At 46.3% G+C, this 24,632-nt stretch overlaps 1 protein-coding gene across 2 annotated transcripts; it reads left to right on the plus strand.

Moving 5' to 3' along the window:
* The first annotated feature begins 4,096 nt into the window (after window positions 1-4,096).
* On the plus strand, window positions 4,097-22,188 carry LOC144142592 (putative E3 ubiquitin-protein ligase UBR7). 2 transcript variants are annotated; one of them, XM_077674199.1, is made up of 11 exons: window positions 4,097-4,310; window positions 7,192-7,325; window positions 12,837-12,900; window positions 14,163-14,258; window positions 14,785-14,838; window positions 15,465-15,564; window positions 15,638-15,754; window positions 16,386-16,738; window positions 19,836-20,004; window positions 20,872-20,933; window positions 21,832-22,188. In XM_077674199.1, exons 1-11 carry the CDS (start codon window positions 4,146-4,148, stop codon window positions 21,922-21,924), a joined length of 1,407 nt encoding a protein of 468 aa, XP_077530325.1. In that variant the 5' UTR covers window positions 4,097-4,145; the 3' UTR covers window positions 21,925-22,188. The 2 variants fall into 2 exon arrangements, with proteins under 2 accessions (XP_077530325.1, XP_077530326.1); XM_077674200.1 differs by having other exon boundaries at window positions 14,166-14,258.
* The last annotated feature ends 2,444 nt before the right edge of the window (window positions 22,189-24,632 follow it).

Raw genomic sequence — 24,632 nt, forward strand, 5'->3', positions numbered from 1 at the left:
GTAGATCCTGAAAAGCTGCTTCGAGTCATAACCTCGCTCTGTATGCATCGACAACTTGTCTTTGCTATGCATTAGCGGCACTTTGTGTGCTCTCTAATAAAGAAAAGAGGAAAAGGGCAGATGCTTCATGGGGCAAAAATGATGACTGAAGTAAATTTTGGAGGCGTTGGAAGCTATTTGTGATGCTAGCCTAGGGCAAAGTAAAAGAGGGGTAGTATTTGGTTGAGTTACAAAGGCGGGTGGGTAATAAAATGTCTGAAGGTTGAAATTCTAAAACCAAAATGTGTGTGTTGTTTTTGAGGGTGTTCAGTCATTTAGAGTAGGTTGTGGGCAACTAATTGCAAAGACTTGATTACTCATCTTGGGTTTGAAGAGCGAGGAGGTTATCCCGAACATAGCCTCATATAGAAACATAGCCTGCTATTATATTCTTGGATGGTTGGTTGGAGTTGCAGTGGAATGAAACAGGAAATCGGTCGTGGGTGCAGTTAAAATGGGCTGTGTGATTTGCAGTGTATGGAACATCTTGGGTGTGCAAAAAGAGTTAAAGTGCGGAGACAGGCAGTGCTAGAACAAACAGCGCAGAAAGGCAACCGCAACCACTGCGTCCTAGTTTTCTACTCTGTTTTTTTCTAGAATTGAGTTCCCAACTATCCCAAAGTCAAGCCTTAGACAGGAATTGGGCTTGGTGGAATTCTGAGTGGCGAAGTGCTCAACTGTAAGAGTATCCGCCGCAGTGGCTCAGTGGCTAAAACGTTGTGCTGCTAAGCACGAGGATGCGGATTCGATTCCCGGCTGCGGCAGCCGCTTTTCTGATAGAGGCAAAAAGCAAAAATGCCCATTCGTGCAACATTTCAGCACATGTTAAATATCTCCAGGTGGTCAAAATTAATTTGCAGCCTTCCACTGCGGCATGCCTCATCGCCTGTGGTGCACTGGCACGTTGGCCGTGCAATAAAATCAAATCAACTGTAAGAGTGTGTGTTTGGTAGTGTCTTGCTTTAGTGGCTTTTCATTCTTCATGGTTTCGTTGACTGGAATTAGGGGCTTCATGAGTGCTGTAGATTTGAAGTGCAGCTAGTGACGGACTGCTTTGCAACTAATGCTACTATCTGGCCTACAGTGGGTATACCAAAAACCCTCTGTGTTCGCTTTATTCCAAGGTAACCCCCGTCCTCCCCCTTCCACATGTACACACCGTCAAGAGTCCTGCCTGGGTCAACGCAAAGCGGACCATCTTCGCCAGGTCTTAGCTTAAAAAAAGAGAGAAGCTTGACAATAGGCAGTTGGATATCAAATAGTCGACGAAGACTCTGTGAAGGGGAAATAATCTAGGTGGTGTTGGTTGCAGTTCTTGCAACAGCCACTGGGGAAGAATGCTCAAAGATGCAAAAAAGTGCAAAGTGAAACTTCCCAGAAATGGGCCTGAAAAGAGGTATTCATCCAGCATCTGGTGTTTTGTATTGTTTTTTTTTTTGCAATTTGTTAGATTTGTGCAGGCGCAGAATTTTTTCTTCTAGTCGCTGAACTGTGTCAAACAGGAATAATTATGAAATTAATTTCTACGCTCCATGAATGGAAGGCGCCGTTAGTAGTGCAGTGCATGAGAGTGCAATTTCAACGTGGTATGCATAATGTTTTGTTTGTTTTGACCAGCGGCATACTAGCGAACTGCGTCGACTTCACGCTTGTGCAGTCGCATCGTCTTTGAACAAACTAAGTTCTAAAGCGTAAAAGCAAGTTGGCCAATATTGGTAGATTAGAAAGTCGTGAACACAAATATGCCCCTCACAGTTGCTTAGTAACATAGAAAATGCCAAAACATAACATGGCGCCGCACTCTACACTTTTTGCACTGCGTTTTGCGACATGTGAATTGTTAATGCACAAGAAACAGGATTGGTGGAGCTTGTCAAAGTGTTCTTCTGAAAGAAGCACCTATGCAGGGACCTGTAAACACAAAATAGATGTATGCAGGAGCTCTTCTGGAGTGCATACTTTTTAATACAGAAAAGCTTGTTAATTCGAAATCGGTTAATTCGATCTCGCGCCCTGGTCCCGGCACAGCCCTGTGTATTTCAATGGGGGAAAACTCCGGATAATTCGAATGCGTCAGTATCCAGAACAGTTAATTCGAACTATGATCCCCTCGTTTCCATCGCTCCTCACAGGAGACGCCGGCCCAGAGTGATTACGATGTGTTGCAAATCCAAACCAAACCAAATTTACTAGAGATGCCAAACAATGAAACAGAAAAACAAAAGCGTGGCACACGCGCTACGGTCCTGAAACAGCTTATTTCGCTTCTACAGAGGGCACCGCGCCACTGGTGCCAGTGCTCCGGCGCATGTCATTATTTACGAAACATTATTTACAAAATCACCTGCCACAAACGTGTAGTAGCACCTAATTCGCGATGGGTCCGGAGGTGGTGGCTTTGTGTTCTGCCCGTGGAGTGTGGTCAAGATTTTCATTCATTTTAGCGCAAGCCCGCTTATTCAAACTCCACTTAATTCGAACCATTTTATGGTCCCCTTCGAGTTCGAATTAGCAAGCTTTTACTGTATAGGCTAATTTCATTTAGCAATTGTTCGGAAATGGTGAAGTAGCTAGCTCAGGTGTTAGGGTTTCAGTGTCGATTTAATGTTTCGCCTTGCGGTAGAAGCGCAGGGGAAGGGTGCTTGCAAGTGAATGCGAAAGCCTATTGTACCTACTTACTAGTATAGCGCATTAATCGCCGGGATTTAGGGGAAACCTCCAAGGTGGAGCAAGTTCTGCGTAGGAAAACTTGACACCCACCTGAAATGGAGCCGCACAGATACTAAGGAAAGCTGTACAGCTTTCTCAGAAAGTTCGTAGTTGAAGAAAAATTTGTCCTGGTACAGGATTCGAACCCAAAACCACTGCTTATACAGCTTCTCAGAAACTTTGCAGTTGAGAGGTCGAATTTTTCTTTAGCTGTGAAGTTTCTCGGGAAGCTGTATAGCTCTCCTTTGTAGCCGCACTAGTAGAGTAGAAAAGACCTTTATTCGGCCGAAGTTACAGGCCGAGCAATATCCGTACTATAGCGCATATATACAGTACAACCCTGCTGATACGTTACTGGTTCATATGATTTCTTGTTTACTATATGCTCTCAATTGTAAACACTAAAAATTCCCCATAGTACGTTTCTTCCCGGATAGTATTTTCCCTCGTGTCTTTTGAAGAACATATCTACGAATTTCTACTAGTATACGACAGCTAACGCCAATAGTCAGTGCTTATTAGCAATTTTCTAGGTGCATGCTGGGACGAGGTGGCCGCAAACTTCACTGCGGACCAATTTTGCGCGTGTATTTTCCACACTCTCCACAAGGCGGCAACACCTCCTTGGAAGTTTCTCAAGGGGCGGTGTTGGGCGGGGCTTGATGGCATTAAAAAGACCCTTTTTGATTTGAACCCAATATTTGCAACGGAAGTGAAAGCCAATAAGAACAGGATTGCAAGACGATGGAGTGAAATAAGACCCCGGTTTGCTCTGGACGCTTTGTGAGGTGCGCGAAAAAATGGGAGTAAAACGGGGAAATGGTTGTGAGAAATGCCAACCTACAATATTATTGAAGCAAAGCTTTCTTTTCCTCACTGATGGCGGCCGTACGCAAAAACGCACTGCAGGAAAGCCAACTTTGCACAGTGGGAGGGCACATGATACGATGCTGATGTGTTTCCGTAGAGGTAGAATTTATTTTTTTTTCTCGCGAAACAAGGCGTCATTGAGGGCACATGATCGATGCTGATGTGTTTCCGTAGGGGTAGCATTTATTTATTTTTTTCTCACGAAACAAGGCGTCATTGGTTACCGAGGAAAAGCCGAGAGGGCTACGAAACGCGTGATCTTTCAGTTAGACAAAAAGGTGGTGAACCTTTGGTGTTTCTGGAAGTTCTCCCTTAAACTACAGTTTATTGAACTTCAAACCGTACTTCCGTACGCGGCAATCCTTGACAATCCCCCCGTAAAATATTTCTATGTGGCGCTAGCTACTTACTTATCTCTAATGTGGCAGCAGCTATGGCAGCAGCAGTAGTAGTCTGTTTAGAGCTCCATGTCTCCTTCTCTGAGTGCGTCTATCCATTCATTTTGTGGCGGGAGTCTGGCGGGAGTTATGGCGGACCAAGGAAGTTCAGGCGCTGCTGCTTCGACGTCCATTGATCTTCAGGATGAGAACAGCATTACGCTCCAAGATGTTCTGGACGAGGAGAAGCAGCTCGAGGACGATGCAGACGCCGTCCTAGGCGGAAGCGATGACAAAAACTGCACATATGAACAGGTAGATTGGGCGCGCTGTAGGCCTAGGTCGCCCTCATACGAACGGCCTCGAACGGTGATCTGTTGTTGTCAGGCGCGCGATTTGGCTCGTAAACGCCACTATTTTCTTTCAAACTAGTTTGATGAACGTACTAATCGGTAGGAACTATTTCCTTTGCTCCTAGTTCGGCCCGGTGTCGTAGTCGCGTCGCTGGTTATTCTACGCATCGCGGTTTTTCCTTCGAGCAGGAGCTTTTATTGCAGCTACCTTGTTTCGTCCTGTGGCGTCCATTTATAGCTAACTGACAGGGTCTGATTGAATGCAATATAGGGAAAGTACAGTTTTCCACTAGCGTTTGTGGCGAACTGCCGAGTGTCACTTTATTGAATAAGCAGTTTCTCGTAAGGCCTTGGACGTGGTCGCCCTGCAAAGGGGCCCTGCAACGTTTCTCGAGCTTGTGATTTGGTTTGAATTAGAGTTCCGTGTTGTTCCTTGACGGTGCAAACCAGAGTGCCGATACACTGATATTGGTTCTAATTTGGGGGCCCAGTTAAACGCTTGTTCTCGAGACGCTCGTTTACAATTTTTACGTGCAAGTCAGTAACAGATAGCTTGTTAACGCTTGCTTACAAATGCATGCTGGGATAACAGAATTGCCAGTAAACGGGTGTTGTATGGAAAAATACTTGTAAAACGCTAGTGACAAAAAAAATGCCTTCAAAAAGAAGTGACAAGGACTTATGTCTGTGTCGCTTCTTGCCTTATACTTACGTGTATGTGCTTATTGTTGCTTGTTTATTCAGTGGTCCTAGTGTGGGACACTGCTACAGTGTGCATTTGTCTTTTTTTTTTTTGCCGACGTAAATCCACCAAGTGTAGTGGGATTCAAGCTTCACAGAGTTACTATGTACATTGGTTTCCTTTTATTGTTGCCTCGGCGGGATACATCCAGGGTTGCATGCTGCGGCAGTGCACAAAGAGCCTTGTCTGAACCCAGCGCTTGACATGTGTCTTTGCATTACGGACGGGCAACAACCACAAGTCGCCATTCACAACCTAAGCCTCGTTTAAAAGCGAAAAACAGGGTGGCCTTGAATTTAAATACTGTACCTGGAGGCCTTTCTGAGGATCTGATATTCTTTTTGTGAGGCTGAAAGATTACGGAGGTTTAATGAGCGGTATGAACGTGTTGTGATATTTCTGTATTATGATTTGTAGTGCTAGGAGCAGCGACAGCTTATCAACACAGCTTGGTTTTAGTATTTGAGGATGTGGAATACCTGCTTGAAAGTGTGCACGGGAAGTACTGTATTTTCTGGTCCATAAGTCGCACCCCCCTCAAAACGCAGTTTTTCCGAAAAAAAAAATGTATATAAGTTGCACCGGTTTATAAGTGCGTACAAAACGCACTTGTTAATTAGGTAAACCCGTAGAGGATCAATTCATTAGAAAGCTCAGCGAAAGTACATGGTTGCGGCGGCGGCCGCCTCTGAACGCATCCCCCAGTAAGCAGTGCTAGACATGTGCATATACCGTCCAAAGTCTAGACAGAACTAACTTCCCAAAAATGGTTTATTGATACGCACAGATGGCATGTACTTACAGATGGCGTTTAGGCGAAACCATCGAAGCCTTCTTCCTCCGACTTGCTAACAGATAATTCATTCATTTAGACCATAGAGCTGTGTCTATTAACGTGCGCTGACATCACGCAGCACACAGGCACCTTTTCGAGCATGAACCACGTGCAGCTGCCACATACCAAATTAATTCCATACGTAAGTCACACCGGTTGATGAGATGCACCAACGAAAATTTCAGAAAAAAACTGCGACTTATACACCGGAAAATACGGTATATGTACAGTCCAAAAAATACCCTCGGACTGCAGCGTACATAGCAATGATTAAAAAAAGAAAACGAACAGTGACATTTACTGTAGTACTCTGCAAGTTTGGTTATGATGGCTGAAGAAATTTCTTGCTATCTTTAAATGCTTTCATGTCACCGTAACTTGGCAATCTGTATGACCATTGGTTGAGGCTACCTTATAGGAATTTTAGTAATTCCAGAGGTAGGGGCTTTTTGTTTAGTGCTGAAGAAGATGCTGTAAATCGTTTCCAGCTTGGGCTTAGAGGAAGTTCATAGCAATTCAAAAGCGGAATTCCTCAGCAATCACTGGTCTAGTTAAAAATTACATTACCCCCAAAGATTAGCTGATGAAGTTAACTGCTAAAAATGTAACTTTAGAATGATGCATCTCGGGAACCAGAGAAGGTGTGCATTTAAGGTTGGAAGCTGAGTTATGCAGCTGTGGATAATGCAATTGTCTTAGCAACACCTAGGCAGCCACTACATTAGAAGGGGAAACAAGAAAGCTGGGGCCTGTTCGGTTCACTTTAAATACTAAAGAATACTGATAAGAAAGAATAAAAAACTAGAGAATACTGATATATCCGTTGTAATCTATGATATCCGACCCAGGTTTATTTTTCAAATTTTCTGCTCACAGTTCGCTGCATTTTTCATTTGCAGGAGCAGTGTGTCATTCAAATTAGTTCATTTCCTGAGAGAGTTTGATCATTTCGTTGTATTTCATATAAGACGCCGAATTATGTTTGTGCAAGCTCAAGTTCTAAAGGGCAGACAGTTTGTGCGGGAAGTCGTTATTGCAGAGAACTTGCTACACCATCAAAAGTTGCTTTGGTATCCCATAAGCAAATTGCGCTGCTGGCAACAAAATTTTGCTGGGCTACAGTAAGGCAAAAAAAAAAAGGAGTTCTGTTTCTTGTGGTATGGTCGCGCGGCCTGCTCCGCTTGCCTGCCAAGTAGCGACAAAGTGAGTGTAACGGCGTTAACGATTCCTGCAGTACTGTTACAGTGCGCTGTGATGCTTTCGCAGGGCTATGTCAAGCGTCAAGCCCTGTATGCCTGCAAAACGTGCATAGGAGCGGACGCTGAACCGGCGGGCGTCTGCCTTGCCTGCAGCTATGCGTGCCACGAAGGGCATGACCTCTACGAACTGTACACAAAAAGGTATAAACATCGTCTCACACCAATACCCCTGTCACACAGCACATCTAACGACATTTAGACGGGGTTCGCACAGGTCCTTGAAAACCCTTGGAATTATAGCTGTCAATTTCAAGGCCTTGAAAGTCTTGGAATTTTTTAGCAGTCCTTGAAAACCCTTGATTTTAATGGGTGATGATCAGTGGATCTGTCTTTTCACAAGGATTTAAAGTGTTTATCTTGGATTATAAGTTTGAGCTAATGCAGAAAATGTTGTAACAATCAAGTTTCAGAACGTTGCACAAATTTACAACACATTTACAGGGGTGAGACAGCTGCGCATATTGCGCCTTTCTGATACAATTCCATTTTCCTGCGCCAAGCTGCTCCAAAAGCACGAAAATGGCGAAAATTGCGGCAAACTGCTCCAGAAGAGCCTCAACGGCACGGATTTTGATGCTCATGTCAGTTTCGGCGGGGACGAAAGCCTCCCGCATCCCGATCACCGCTTTTATCGTCGGTCAATCGCAAACACAGAAATGGTACAAATAGAAAGTCTGAAACGAAGCAAGCGATAGCTTCTAAAACTCGATTCGCTTTCCGTCCGGGTTCGCTGAAATGGCCTTCCCGATTAGGCATCGCTGTGGCAACAAGCATGGCCGCCGCCTGATCTGGCTGCTACCAACGCGCTCAGTGCGTATTGCCGATATTTTCCCTGGTTTATTTTACGCTATCAGCTGGGTTCCAGTCTATTCATTCTATCTGTTGTGGCTCTGAACAGTGACGTTAACGCGGGGATGTGGTTTGAGGTTGGTGCCAGATTACGGGAAGTTCGGCGGCTCGAAAAAAAGTTCATTGAAATGTGGGGCCTACGACTTCGGCGTGGTTTGTCCTTGAGTGCGAAACGCGGGGCGCGCGTCTATTGGCGGTGAGATCTTTGAGTGGCGCCCCCTGGCTCTGACGTCGGCTTAGGGATTCGCGCCGCTGTCGTCTGCTACACTCCGCTTGCGAGGGGCAACAGTGCCTGGGCTAGAAATCGCCTGCTTCGTTGCTGTAGTGCGTTAAAAAGCGTATTTCTAGCGACTCAGTTATTTTGCCAGCTTCTGACGCACCTGAATAATTTGAAGCTGTATCCCCCGCAAGTTTGCAACACACGAAGAGATAGAGAACAACTTCCTTCAGAGTATCGGTCAGAAGATCGTGTGTAACTCGTCCTTTCTTGCTTATTCGCGAGGATCAGCGATCAGAGCTTCTCGATAAGTATTCAAAATGCGTAGGCTTCCCTGCAGTATTTTTGAGATGCTCCTATGAAGACTCAACAGTCTAATACTACGCAACAAGCAGCGGCCTCTACATGCTCATCGCACAGCAGGAAATAAAGCGGCTTTCTTCTGTTTCTTTCCTTGTTGTCTTGTATCGGGTTAATGTTTCTTGCTTTTTTTTTTCTGCCCAACGCATTAATTTTTTTGCGCCGTCACCAACTTCTTATTAGGAGGTTTCGGGATGTTTGGGAGCCTCACAAAGGTCGTGTGGATATTTCCATCGTTTTGTATGGCATACATTCCCTTCTTCACAAATTGGCTTTCATTACGGCTGCGTGCAAGAAGGTGCATATCCGCAGCGTGCTTTGTTTATTCACATGCAAATGCAATGAGAAGGTTTGTGCTACGCCACCGCGATCGCGCCCTAAACAACGTGGTCCACAGTACTCGAAGGCGGCTTTTGTGCTCCGAATTTCTATCGTAATTAAATCGTTATCATAACGAACTGACTCTCAACTCGTACAATGATGACATGATTACGGTGTTGAAGGCATGATATACTCGCTAAAAAACGTAATAAATAGCATACCTGCATATATTACAAGACTCGAAACCGAAGAAGAATTCCAAGTAGCTCTTTATTGCTTTTCAACCCTTCCAGGCACGAAGAACAAATCCTATTCCACTCGGGATGGCGTTCTATGATTTGAAGAAAATTACTTTTACTCTCTTGTCCTGGACTGAGGACCCGGCCCACTAACCAGATCGATTTAATTGTCAAACAAAGTTTTCCCCTCCTCCCCTTACTCCTCCTCCTCCTCTTGAGTGCAGTTTTCCTATAACGCATATCCGAATATCGGGAAGATATGGCTGTGCAAAATGTTCCAAAATATCCCTCCAGGTCTTGACAAACATATATGTGTTACTATAAATTTAACGAAGACGTGACTCGTTTTGCTCAATAAACCTCCACACTAGTTAGATGCCTGGTATAGAATCAGCACGCGCGTATATACACACTGGGTTATTTGGAACTCATCCTACAGTTTTTGCAGTCTATAGTGCATGTCGGCAAACTTTCATGCCTTGACAACGTAAAGTGATGTGACAAAACGCGTTCGAGCGCTCGGCAAGGAAAACTGTTTTACCTTACATATGATTACCGGGAATCGTGATGCCTTCTGCCAAAGCCGACAGCCCTGAAGGCCTAGAATTTGTTTTGGTCTTCCATATTCGCTGTTGTCGGTTATTAGCAGCTCACTGTTCCTTTTGTTCGAATGATTACATGAGAAGCTGACGCCTAGCTCCGACTCTTCGCGCTCCGCACAGGACCGGCTTCGCAAGGAATGGGGTGGCGCCAGCAATGTTTCTCCCGTAGCGGTATCCAAAACTATAATTTAATTGACTCCATGAGCTAGTGTATGCGATTTTAAGCCTATTATTATGATAAAAAGTTACCCACACGCCAATTCTGGTGCGGACAAGCATCAGACGTTGACCGAGCGCAAAGAAACAGCAGGGAGAGCGATCCTGAGTGAAGCAGACGACAAATGCGAGAATCCCTAAGCTGACGTCACGGAGGCGCGCTTCGCAGCGCCGCCTGTGTTTGCGCTCACCGCCAATAATCGGGTTCGTGAAGTGAATTTTTTGGCTGGTTGTGCTGTTGTAAAATGCTGAGGTGTTGCTTTGCTTCGAAGCGCGATTGCGAGCCTTGCGGATGGAGCGGTCGACACGAAAGTTGCGGGCTTTGCTGCGGCGCCGCGACCTGTTCAGGCAGCGCCCGATAGCTGCAGGACTACACGGTAGCCATAGCACGCGACTATAACACTTTATGTATGCAAAGTGAAATTTTGTGCCAAAATCTAGGTGGCTAAACAATAACGCTACTCAAATGACCATAGGGTTAACCTGTGCCCCGGGAACTGAAACGGGTAGGCTGGTTGGGCTATGCGACCGTTAGCTCGAAGCTGTTCGACTGTTGCCGTGACTACAGTCGTTTGTACAACGCAGCCTGGGATTACAAAAATAATAACTTTAGCATTAAAACAGCAAAAAAACGCCACAATTGCGGAGCCATTAAATTTGATAAGAGTTTTAGGAGTCCGTCTGTTCCGTCGTGTACGTAGTTACCGTGCTCACCGGGACTCGTCTGGGCACTTGGGCATTCGTAGCCGTAGGGGGATTAGTTCCGCGGACCTGCCTTCGCCTTGTCCGCGCCTCCTCGCCCTTCCGCGCGCGCAGGCGCATACCGGTCCGGTCAACCCGGTAACAAAGTAACCAACAGAACAGACGGACTGCTAAAACTCTCTAATGTGAACGGCTGTTTTGTCAGTGTTGCGTGCAGGCGCAACACAATATCACCAGTTAGGAAAAAGGTAGTGCAGTTAGTACTTTGCGATACTCTTAAAAACTCTTTCAGGTAAGGCTGTTTGAGTGTTCTGTGTATTCAAAACTGATTGAAATGTGCACATGACCCTGCAAATTGCTGAAATAATGATTTTTTAAGCTCACAAGACGATGTATTAAATGTTAACTGCTCCAAATCAAGATTCTTCTGCTCCAAAATCGAAATTTTGCTGCTCCAAAAACTGCTCCCAAATCTGTTTGGGCTGTCTCACCCCTGCATTTAGCGAATTTTCGGTAAGGACGAGGCAACATTAGGAGCAGGAACTTGTCGATCCAACCTGCCATGATACAATCTGCCATGATATTTTTGGTCCGCCCTACGGGAGGTATAGCAATGAGACTTCCGATGTCCGGCTTGATGAATCCACTAATTATGACTTATATCAAAACAAATAAATGTTCCAAAATCTTGAATCTCAAAAAAAGAGCAGCTTGCAGAAATAAAGCAGTCAAAAAGACGTATTCTTGAAAAGGTGATTGACAACATCAGGGCAACAGATGCTGATTTAATATCTTAGCTGACACCCTTGCTGACAAAGCATGTGATACAAGCAACATTGCATGCATTGTGAAATAAAACCGCCTGAGAAAAACAGGAAAAACAAAGAAAAAACTTCTAAACAGCAACCAAAAAATAAAGCTGGGAATACTTTCAACAACTCGTTAGCACAACTCGTGTGCATTAATGTTCTTAGGTATTGCGCCATAAACAACTTTTGCATTGTGTTGAAAAAGTTATATTATGAATAATCCCAGATAAAACATTAGATGGGTCCTTGAAAATGTATTTTCTGATCCTTGAAAGTCCTTTAAAATCCTTGAATTTTTGCCTTTGAAGCCTGTACGAACCCTGTTAGGGCAAGTGTCATTCTCTCTAAATGTCATTAATTCGGCGCTACACGAGAATACCGAATGACACTTGAGGCGAATAATATTTAGTGGGTAACTGAGGTTCGGGAGCTCGTTCAGCAGCCAAATGAGTTTAGCCTCGACAGCAGTGTCGCGTCACTAGAGAAGAAAGTTCAGTAATAAACCACACAATGCTGTTTCTAATAACTTTTAGTAAACTTATATTTTCCCCTTCATGTCGTTTTTCAAATAAAACAAAGAAAAAAGTACTAAAAAAAGAAAATCTCGTCCCCAATGTGCGCGCTACCCTAATACGGATTTTTTACGGACTTGTCTCAGCTTGTGGTGTCTGCTGATGTCACCTAAACTGGTGATTGTCTCATTTTTATTTTTATTTTTAGGGCCCCGCAACCGGACCGTCTGTCATGTTTGTAATCAAACGGAGCGAACCGCACTCTTTGAACTGCCATTAAAACTTGCCGCTGCGCGGGAAAAATACAAACTACACAGGAAGTGAGAAATCGGTGCCTGGAGAATGTGATAGATTGGAGCGCTCGTATTTCTAAAATTTCTCGTGGCGCGTTCGGGTTACCGGTGACCTACATTCTATAGACGCAGTAACGAAAGAGTTAAAATTTTATTTCAGCTACCAGGTCACCCGATTTTCTTTTCTTCCCTCATCTATGAGTTTTTATCGCTGAGGCTAGCAGAATCGGCTTTGAGAATCGCCGTATGTGCACGTCTGTGTAGCAAGGTTTATACAGGAGACTCCAGTTGTCATTGCACATAAACTCGGGCTTTTCCTTATTGAGTGCACTTCACAGTGCTTACCTTGGTTTGATGCTTCTAGTTGTTAATCGCCAATTGATATAAGCCTCTCTTCACCATACCCGTAATTGTAGTGGGTGAGAAGTTTCACCCAGATCAGCGGACTGCTGCCCAGAGCTGGGCTCTTCAATCAGCCTCAACTGTACAGCAGCTACTGAATGTGCTTACGAGGTCCTTTCTCTGCTTCCAGGAACTTCCGGTGCGACTGTGGAAATGGGTCTTTCCCGTCGAGCAACCCGTGTCGCCTGTGTCCTGTGAGTGGTTGCTATTATCGCTACACCCGAGCACTACAAACCAATCTACTGTGGTTGCAGCATACCTGCCAACTCTCCCGAATTTCGACCACATTTCCTAATCGTACGAATGCCATCTCTAATCTCCCGAAAAGTGGTTGCCTAATCATGTGCATGCTTGTGTCTTCCCTGCTGCAACATCTGCGGTGCTGAGGGAGAGCACTCGCCACATACTTTTTGTTCCTTATAACCATACCGTAGAGTATTGCTAAATATATTCTAGCCACAATAGTACCGTGTGCACCGTGCATTTGGGAACTGCCGGAATGTTAGTTGTAGCTTGCAAAGGCTGGCCCCAAAATGCGCTCGCCACTGTACGGAGAGAAGGTGAGGGAAAAGGCATCACAACGTTTGCGTCTGTCTGTCACATGATGCAAGAACAAAGCAGCTCGCAATAAACACCCTCGACCCTTTCAGATGTCGGTCAGAAATGTAAACTAAAAAAACAAAAAACACCCCCTCCCTAATGCTCCAATCTCCCTAATTTTCATGGTGCTTGGTTGGCAGGTCTGTTGCAGTGAACGAAGCTGTTTTGGGCATGAAATCCGTCTGTAGAAAGCACTTACAACAATTCTGCATGTGAACAGCCTCAAATTACTTGGCAGCTTTGCATATGAATGGCAAATTCTTAGAAACCGTATTATCAAATGTGAAGTGCATAATTGAGCTTCAGCAAGCTGGGAAAAGAAAGGGTGTTGCTGCATCAGTGTCTTTTTAATGTCTGGCTGCACGGAGACTGGGTGCTTTTGAACACGATATGGAACCGTAAAAGCTACGACACTGGAGCTGCTTTGCTGGCCGTACCTTGAGCAGAGGAAAAACGTTTCGTGTAGCTTGTGTGGTGCACATTGTCAGGACGTCAACGGAATGCCTCTTCTGGACCTTTGCACAATGCCTTCGCGGCTCTGTTTTCAGGTGGAGGCAAAAAGCAAAAACGCTCGTGTGTAGAGATTTCGGTGCACGTTAAAGGTTCCCTGGTGTTAAAAATTATTTTGGAGCTCTCTACTGTGGTGAAACCTGTAGTCAGAGTGTAGCTTCAGCAAGTTAAACCCCATAATCAATCAATCAATCAATCAATCAATCAATCAATCTGCCTTCTCGGCTGTAGGCCACCCTGCAAGGCCTTGGATACGAAAATTTCATTGATGGTGACAGCAGTGTCAGTCTTGTTCAATGCCACGTAGATCACTGCCCTTCAAGACAAGGCTTCGCGTCTTTTGCAGCAGAAAGACGCCAGAAATGTCGAGAACAAGTACAACCAGAACTTTCACGGCCGATACTGCACATGCAAGAGGCCGTACCCAGACCCCGATGACGACGTGAGTGCCTTGCAGTTGTGTTTTCTGTGTCATTCGCTGATAAGCTGCTGAATGGGCGTGTAGTCGATGTTTGGCAGTGTTCTGCTTACAACGCGCACTACAACACCTAAAGGGCTCTTGCGAGCTTGGTAGGGGAAAAAATTTTAACTCTGTGAAATTCAAATTTTTTTCGCTCTTGGGGTGTGTGGTGAAACTACCTTCACATCAGAGTTTCCCCTAAATCTACACAGGATGACTTCTCTTCCTAGTAGCCTTAGATCTAACGTTCACCTGACATAATGGCTCAAGTTCTTTGTTAAGTGTTGTTGACTCTGCCTGAATAAATGTATGCAGTTTTGGCCCTTCTAGCTTGCCGCGGGCAGTGCTAGCAAGTTTCAAGAATCACCGGGTTAGTTCCTCTGAGCTGATTTATGTTGGTCCAGCCTAATTAGCTTGGAACTGGATTGTCCGATGTTTTTAGAGGTGGAGTATTGCAGTGACCAATTTTTTACTTTTATTTCCTTCTCTATCCCTCTCTCTCTCTCAGGTGGAGGACGAAATGCTGCAGTGTATCATGTGCGAAGACTGGTACCACGGACGGGTGTGTTTCCATTTCGTCGCTTTACTTTGCTTTCTCCACTACATGAAGGGAAGAGTAGGGCAGAGAGAGCGTGAAAGCTTCACACCAAGTCTAGTGGAGAAATAACGTCACCTTTTCACGTGCTCGGTGCTCCAAACAGAAGATTCGTCGAGTTCAAAGAACCAATCAACGGACCAAATTACGGCAATCTGTCACAACAGTTTGTTAAAGCAATAGTATATGCTGAGGTTGGTGCTTGGGCACAACTTGAGAACAATGGTGGAGGTTGCCCTGTGCCTAATCTATGCCACCAGCTGTTCCTCTGCGCGGCGCAGAGTGCATTACTGCGAGTATTGTGAACGTGATGCGAGTCGTTCTTCTGATTTTTCATTGTTAATTAATCTGCTTAAAATTACTGCAGCGACAACTACACAAGAAAAAGCAAACGATGTCACACATTAAGTGCCATCCCCTTTCAAAGTGTGCACGTTGTCATCGGGGTCCATTGCTTCGAAAACGTGAATGCATGGGCTATTGCTGTTCTTAACTTGTACCCAATTATAGTGCTTTTTGCTTTGATGGATCGCTTTTTGCTATTGTGCACTTTCGTAACTGTTACCCTTTTGGGCCTCGTTCTTCCGAACCAGCACATTGGTGGCGACGTGCCGGAGAACCACGACTACCACGAGGTCATCTGCACTGGGTGCATGAACAAGCACACCTTCCTGTGGCAGTACTTTGCCCACGGTGAGTTCTTCGGTGGTTGGTGGATTGAATGTCAGGGCGGTGACCCTCGCGTCTTCCTCTGATGTCGTTGCAGAGCTGTCGCTGTGGGAGAAGGACAAAACGCTCGACGAGGACAACCTCGAGAAGAGCACCACAGAGGACAACTCGTCAGCGACGTCACCCGTCGAGAAGAACGGGGTCAAGGAGGAAGGTACGTGTCCGTTTGACAGTGAGTTGCGGGGAAAATTGTGGCTGTGGTCTTTGTTTGCAATTTTAGCGTGTAGCCCCATGTTGTGGAAAAGCTGGCATTATCGGTGGGGTTGACGGTGAGTTAAAGCACCACTGTGCGGTGTACATGGAAACGCCAGGGACCGTAAAGCGCTGCCCCAGAGTATGGCGTATGAGCAGGAGCGGAAAGATTTCACCACTCGCAGCTGGTCACTTTTCAGAACAAACACGGTGAAGAAAGTTATAGCGTGGACAAATAAAGGGAGTGTCATGTCGTGACTATTAGGTCATTGTGTGACTCGCGAGCACGGCAAGCGAATGAAAATGCAGTGCGAATGGGGCTGATAACGTTTTGTGTTTCACGCTTAAAGGCGAAGCTTCAGCGGCCTTCAAATTTCTGATTTGTGTAAAGCATTCTGCTTACATGTACTGTGATGCGTGGAAAGTTTTGTGTTGGTTGCACGTAACTTTGGAAGACCTCCTGCTTTGTGCACTCTAGCAGCATTGTTCATCTCCAGCTATGCCAACCGCACGGTGTGGAATATGATGTTCAGAAATATGCTTCGCGGTGGCTTTTGTGCTAAAAAAAAATATTTATTTTGATGTTATTGCAGTCAAAGCTGAAGACAGCACAGTCGGGTCTTCGAGGGCCAGCATGTCAGTCAACGCCGGTGCTACGTCAAACGGAACAGCGCACCCTATCAAGCAGGACGGTGCGAAGGGTAGTGGCACGACGTCCGTGACTGACAGCGACCGCAACGGCGACGCTTCGTGCTCCTGGCAAGTCTCCAGACCGGCCAAGAGGGAGCGGGAAGAGGCAGAGAACGGCCTACTGTGGATTTCGGACTGCGTCTTGCGGCGTCTGCGGAGCAACGGTGGTGGAGACGTCAAGGAGGAGCTGCGCAACGAGTGCGCCTACTGGCCGCTCGGTTGGCGGTCACGCCTCTGCCGTTGCATGCAGTGCCTGGTGAGTTAACTGGTGTGGTAGGCCCTATGGTAGGCACTGTGTTGGACACTGTTGTAGGCACTCCGGTAGGTACTGTGGCAGGCACTCTGGTAGGCACTGTGTTAGATACTGTGGTAGGCACTTTGGTAGGCACTGGCTGGCACTGTGTTAGATACTGTGATAGGCACTCCGGTAGGTGCTGTGGTAGGCACTCTGGTAGGCACCGTGTTAGATACTGTGGTAGGCAGGCTGGGCTGCATTGTTGCGTCTTGGCCATACTAACAGGATTTTAGAGGATGGTGAAAATGGTGGCTGGGAATGGATCCGGACAGTGCAGGATAAGGCGCTGTTAGAGAGCTATGGGAGAGACCTTGGTCCTGTGCTGGACATAAAGTGAACGACGATGATCATGGTTTTGAAAAGTGTCGCACAGGGGGAGCTGTTCTTTGGGCTGCAGAGACAGTGGATACGTTGCTGGGGGGTTTATACGAAGGAGATTGAATGAAAGAGCTTGCGAGAACCTGAAAAACTTGGAGCATTCTTTGTCCAATTATGTGAAAATGTTCATGCGGTCTGCTGCAGATTTGTGCACTTCTGTGAGAAGATTATGCAGTGCCAACTGGTGCCTTGATGCTGTAATGTTGTTCAGTGATTAAGTTTGATGCTTGCAGTTGGTTTCATGGCTGAAAATGCAGTGCATAACGCAAGTGTAGGGTGAATGAAGGCACAAGCTGCGCCCCGTTTTCATTGCATTATATTTATAACATTTGCATATATCCTTAAAAATTGTACATATTTGTATAAGTTATACAGTCGAACCCCGCTACAACGAACGCCGCTTCAACGAAATTTCCGCTTCAACGAAATATTTCCAATTCCCCGTCAGCTAGCCATAGAAGTCAATGCAACGAAGTCCTCGCCACAACGAACCATTTGTCAGGCTTGCTTTCGCTTCAACGAAATTTTCGATGATCTGGGCTGGGTTTGAACAATTATTTTACAATAAAATAAGCATAGCGCCAGCTATCTGTAACTTTTTATACATTCAGGACGCTTAGTTTCACCGAAAATGCGCGTTGCGACCACACCGCCACCCAAAACAAAACAAAAAATAACTCATAGGCGCACGCCATTGCTTGATGGTGATAACGATGTGGCTGGCCGTGTTTACACGAGGCGCAGGCCCGCGTCGCCAAGGCGGAGCCCCAGAGCTACAGCCAATCCGTATCCAGTTGAAATTGCATGAATGTGCTCCGCTGCTGGCGCGGTGCCGTCATGTATGCGTTGTGAGCAGCTGTCCTTGCCGTTTTCCTTTTACCATTCTTCATAGCCAAGAGCGAAAATCATGTTTGCGCGTTTGGCCTTGAAGCCTAGTCATCCTATCTTAGTCGCGAGTGCGCGGTCATGTTAAATGCAAGCGCGCGCGTCTTGCCTGCCAAGGTCAGTAGCTGCCGTGCCCTGTCAGAGGATAAGATAACGGCACTGCTCCTGCCACAAGCGAGAGGGGGGCTTCCCACGGCCTAGCAGCTATCTGCAAGTAATCAGCTCGGTGGACACGCCTTGTTGTGCAGCGATACATTTTGCGCCTGCATATCTTCACCCCCCTCCGTAAGGCGTTCTTTGGGTGGTGAAAAAAACAGATAACCATTGGTATGTTTGTTATCCGAATAAACATGAGTTATTGCGCGTCACTCCTTTTTCTAAACATTGTATTATGCTGCCAATGTTGCGGAAACGCACGGGGCTATTTTTCTGGCCTTCCCGTGGTGTGTTGGGGCAGATTTCGCCTCAACGAAATTTTTCGCACGTCCCGTCAATTTCGTTGTAGCGGGATTCGACTGTACATCTGTGTGTGTTCCTAGTACAGTAAAACCCCGCTGACACGTCCCCCGGTCTTACGACGGATAACTGAGTTCCCGGCAAACTCTCCATAGAAACAATGCATTAAAAACCCCGATTATACAACGCCCGGGTGCACGCGGTCCGCTTCTTAAAGGGATAAACTGGTTTTATTCCATCTTTTATACTGCCTCGCCGCCTCGTCTCAACATTTCTTTATTCTTCATCCCCGTTTAACACTGCTTGATGTGAAAAGGCCTGCAAGCGGGCCACACCACTTGCTGAGGTGACGCAAGCAAGCAAGCGGGTACTGGCGGGCGGGAGTTAAACTTCGAGATGCCGGAAGCAGTCCAGGTGCTCGGTGGACTGCGAATTTGAGGCTTCCATAAGGGCCAACGAACTTCCTGGGAAAGCAGATACAATGCAAGCCCATGGCAGTGATCGAACACTTGCTTTCCTTGCCTGCTCGATTTAAGTTTCTTCGTTTCATGACGCCTCTCTCCCCGAGTCTCTGCTCTCTGCTTATAAGTGTCTTTCAAAGCTGCGCCGTTGCCCCGCTTCTTTCTTTGCCGCTGCTTTTCCATCGCTGCCTTGTACTATCGTTCGTTTCGCTTGGCCTTCTCAGTTTCACACTCGCCTTTTTCCCCTGTCAGGTTGCTCAACCACGTCAGTGTTATCTCGCGTGCACGCGGTGGATGGCTGGCGGGGGGCACAAAATAGGCGTTTTATTTTTAGAAACTTCACGTTTCAGCTAGGGGTCTGCAAATTACGCGAGAACGCGCTAATTATAGTAGTTTAAAAAAGTTCTTAGCCGACGTGTCACCTGAGACTGTCTACTAGGCTGGTATTTACCCGTACCCCGATTGTACGACACCCCGGTCATACGGCGCTTTTGCGCGGTCCCTTGAAAGTCGTATTATCGTGGTTCCACTGTACACGACATATACATGCAGTTTACACGTATAGCATATGCAACTGGTTCACAAATTGGTTCCCTTGTGCACTCTGTGTTTACGTGTCACCACGGCGCGCTGAAGACCAGAATCACTGGCAAAACGCACGCACCCAGCGCACTCGACGAAAGAATTCTGAGCACTTGGGCTGGGGACATGGAACTGGAAAGCAGATTGCCGAGACGATTCACCTCTGGTTTCTCTAGGCTACCCTTGTGCACAGTTGCGAGGAATCATTCTCCTAGCCCTTCGATCGTGGGTGTGCAGAGTCCGGGTCAGAACCTGCGGCTTGACGTGTCATGACAGCGTGTCTCTTCTCCTCCCAGGCCCTGTACAGCGAGCAGCGGTGCCTGTACCTGCTGGACGAAGAGGACACGGTGCAGTCGTACGAGGACCGGGGCAAGGCGGCCCGCGCCCAGGCACCCCCCGCGGGGGACCCCCTCATGTCCGCCCTGGGAACGCTGGGGCACGTGCAGCAGATTGAGGCCATCCGGGGTAGGCGTCTCCCTCTCTCTCTCCCTCTCCTCTCCCCCTCGGTCTGTGTCTCAAGGGGAAAGGTGCACTGTTGCATTTGTGAATGCCGTCAGCTCGGTGACGGAAAGTTGTGCACACGGAGGTCGACTTCTATGCAGTAGTTGACCGATTTCGTGGACCTGGAAGGGCAACGGAAAATAGTCCGAAGAATCTGCCAGTCACAAAAACTAGCCTTATTTCACTTAAATAGGACTGAAGAAGCTTCGAATGGAGAACATCTGCTTGCCCGAGGACGCGGATTCAATTCCCGGCTGTGGCGGCCGCTTTTCGAAAAGCGAAAACGCCCGTGTGTGTGAGATTTCGGTGCACGTTAACGATCCCCAGGGGGTCAAAATTAATCCCGAGCTCTCCACTATGGCGTGCCTCACCGCCTGTGTTGCGTTGGCGCGTTAAACCCTACAATCAATCAATCAACGTCTGCTTGCCTCTCTGCAAGCGTCGCGTTCCATGAGACAGACCATTTTAAACTTTAACAATAACATCACAACTATATGAGTTCCTCAGAAATTATATTTTTCAATAACATATTAGGCATGACTTCACTTTTTTGAACGAAATTTCATAATTCTCAATCTTTTCAACAATTTCACAAATCTAAATTTTTTTCACGCAAACACAAACCGTTATGAACCGTTACGAACCATTATTTTTTTCGTTCCGGAGTTGAAAGGGAACGGAACTTTTATTTATGGAACGAAACAGAAACCGAAACGAAAAACATTTCATTCCGACACCCTGCACGTGAGTTATTTGCAGTTAAAGCAGTTTATCAAACAGGCAGTGCTTCCTTTTGTGGGGGCCTTGACGAGTGTGCCATTTTTGTCGCAGGTTACAACAACCTCAAGACCGAGCTGGTGGACTTCCTGAAGAAGTTTGCCGACACCCGAAAGGTGAGTCTTCTGCCAACAGGGTCAGTTTTAGCGTCTGTTAAAGTGCAATACATCCAGTTCCCAACTAATTCAGACTTGCTGTAACGCATATATTTTTCATCTGTTTTTCTCTGTGACCTACTTTTACATATCTCAGTTCATTGAAACAACTGCGTTTCCAAAATTGGAAAATGTTTGACAATTTCAAATGGTGCTATACTTGATTCAAAGCAGAGTCGAATATTTGCTCACTCCTATTAAGCGCAAAATGCAATAGCAAGGAAAGCCAAGCTAGTTGGTAAGCTTGCATTTTTGAACGAGGTGGACGGTCAGTGCCCGTGTCCCCGTCCTTTTAACACTATTCAAAAATGCAACAAAGTGTACACTGTGTCTCGCGATCAGCCAGATGTTGGTGAAAATTGTTTGGGCCGTTGCAAGTTTTCAAGCCCAACAGTGTCCCCACATCAGTAGAGATCTCATTTGATACCCTGGGCTCTGCTATTGGGGCTTCACTTATCCATGGTGGTCTTTTCAAGAACAGGTTGTACGAGTTGACAGAATTTCATAACAGTGTTTAGGTATTCACGTTAGGTGAACGAAATCGAGTTTTTTATAATAACTAGAAACGTTCCTGTTGTCATGCGAAAACTTTATCGAAGGTTCGCTTGCAACGGTTCCACATGGAAAGAACTTGTTTAGTAAATAAGTTTATCTTTACTGCGCTTGTTTATTTATTTGCACTTTTATGAGAAAAACATTTTGTTAAGGTTCCTGGGTAGTTTGGACCTAAGCACTGCCACTACGACACAGTTTCACGAAATCCCATGTGGCTGAATATTGTTCGAAGTTGGCTTCCAATCAGTTTTGCCACATGGTTCGGACGTTGGTTTCGACTTATGTCGCTTTCTGGCTAACGCAGGTCGTGCGCGAGGAAGACGTCCGGGAGTTCTTCAGCAACATGCAAGCCCGCAAGCGACAAAAGGTTTCGGGGGTACCCTACTTTTGCCGATAGCAGCACTGCTCCTGTCACAGACCTGCCACGCGTACTGCCGTGACTCTTCTGACCTTGGTGAGGGGTGGCCTGCCTCCTCACCGAGTTGTTGTGTTCATGTATATTTGTCTCGTTTTCCGGAGTTGGCCGAAACCTGTGACGATGCCGCTTGTCGCACGACTCTTGCGGCGAAATTGACGCGCGTATTGTGCACATTTGTTATTGGAGTGTGCTTAGATGTGCTGTATCGAGGATGTATTCCGAAATAAACTGTTGTACGTGAAATATATCGTGACGGAACTTTGAATGGGATGTCCGTACTAGCGTTGCCATGGAACTACAGTCAAACTCCGCTACAACGAAATTCACGGGGATCGCGAAAAATTTCGTTGTAGCGAAAATTTCGTTGTCGCGGAAAAATCAGTAAATAAAGAAAACAGGGCAGGCGTCTAACTGGCGTCGTGAAATCTCCCACCTACCTTTTCGTCCCAATGTTGCCAACTTGCTTGGAGCTCGCTCCGCCAAAAATAGCAGCCTTTTTATAGCACGGAGTTTATATCGTAATTTGCGGTCACAACGCGTCTCGCGGCGCTTAGACCAGCGTTGTAATATGCGCGTCGTACTCGTGGAGATCCGCGCAAAAGCAGGCGTCGTAAAATCACAGCGCGGAGTTTATATTTTAATTTGCGGTCACGGATATGCACAGGATATGCACGACACTCTGGGAGCATTTTATTTCCAAAACTTGAAAAAATCGCTGATTTTTTACTGTTTGCGCTTTCGCACGAGCAACGGGAGAATGCGCTGCTCACAGTCTGCGAGGAGCTGCATGGCGACATCATCGTCATGGGCGCCAAGGAAACTACGTAAAACGTCCAAGGAGTCCATGACCTGCGACGCGGTCACTGACGTCGGGACCGTCGGAACACCATGCCCGACTTCTTCGTCGTCGGATGAATCGGCGGCGGCGGCGGAGGCGGCGCGAGCACTCTTGAGGTTCTCGGCATCACTCAGCTCCTCGTAGACGATCACGTCCGCGTCGGCATTTACGTAGTCGCTCAATGCTACGTTCTCAGGAACAATGCCGGCTTCCTCGAGAGCTGCCGGCAGCTTCTCGATGTCCGGATGTTCGGAGAAAATGTTGCTACTATATAATTTAAATTGTTAGAACTTATCAAAATTAGTTAGAGTGGTTCAGTCCGTTGCAGATCGAGTGACTTGTGTCCCGGGAAAATTTCGTTGAACCGGGAGAACAATAAAAAAGTGGTTCGTTGTGGAGGGAGTTTTAATACATTGGGGCCTATGGGATGCGGGCGGGGAATCGAAAAACCTTCGTTGAAGCGGGAATTTCGTTGTAGCGGAGTTCGTTGTAGCGGAGTTTGACTGTATACTCCGTTTCATACATCAAGTGCAACGCTGTGAAGGCTACGCAAGTAGTCCGCAAAGAAAGAAGGTGTATCGCTCCGCGCGGTTTTGTAGCCGTGTGGTCTAACGCGTCGCTCTGGAGAAAAGACGCTGAATTTTTAAGTGCATGGGTTCGACACCGCGTTCCGACGTTTCTTTTTATTTTTTATCACATCTTCTGCGAGTTCAATTCTAAATCTTATTTCGTTCCCAGTAACTTATTGCGCACATGCGGAAATGAACTGCGCGTATGGGTTCATTGGATGCATACCGTGCTCATTTGTGCGGGCCGAAACAAGCTCGCACCGATGTTTGACCAGCAGTGGCGATTTTGTCGCGATTCTGCTGGATCGTCAGTTTACCTCGTTGATTCTATCGAGAACTTTGTGTAAGAAAAACACGTTAATTCATTGATTAGTTAGCACAGCTGTTCCAACCAGGGTGAATTACCAACAGGTGCTCACTTTCAACTTTCGTTTTTGCCGTTGCCCTGATGATCCACTTCTTTCTGGGCCTGTATTAAAACACTCAGCATGTTATTGATTATACCGGGCCGCCAGCAAAGCAACGGGTTCAGTTTTTACCGAAACAGCTTGGAACCGACTTTGGCACTGCACTGTGGAGTAGCCTGAAGCACTTGGTGCGAATAACGTACCATTTGTTATTCATGGGAAAGGCGAGAAAGCAGATTTCTGTACCTTAGAATACTGATTTATGGCACAGAAACGCATAATACATATTTTAAATTTGTTATTCGCCCCTCTCCAGTCCGAATATATCCAACATTTTTGTGAATTCTTGTGCGTGATTTATTTATTTGTTCACTACAATGTTTCACCCCGGAAGCAAGAGTTATATTTTCTTGTGTGATTGAAAATGGAGCTCTTTAAGCTAGGCTCTTGTTCGCAAGAGAATCATAGATAGGTCAATTGTTTTTACATACCGAACCTTGATATGGCCTTTTTTTCTGTGTTAAGGAAATGTCTATGGTATAGGTTAATGCTGTGACAAAAAACAGTACTAGCTCGTGAGTTTTAATTTGTTGCCATACATAAATGCATACGGATTGTGTGTCGTACACACATATTGCAAGAGGAGGCTGACTTTCGCGGTTTAAAAAACAAACTCAAACTTTATTATAGGAGAGCACCTCTGGTCGATTTCCTGGTGGGTTCCGACTTCTTCCTTTCGTTTCGTTCTTCCACCCACTTTTTGCAGAAGTTATATGACTGTTCCAGCTGTATACACTTCACGACCGAACAGGACAGCACTGCAATGTAGCACGGGTCACTTGGTGACGTTAAACCCCACAAACAAAACCACAC

Source organism: Haemaphysalis longicornis, unplaced genomic scaffold (genome assembly GCF_048455015.1).
Source record: "Haemaphysalis longicornis isolate Haplotype H1 unplaced genomic scaffold, Haemaphysalis longicornis Haplotype H1 scaffold_6, whole genome shotgun sequence".
Taxonomy (NCBI): Eukaryota; Metazoa; Arthropoda; class Arachnida; order Ixodida; family Ixodidae; genus Haemaphysalis; species Haemaphysalis longicornis.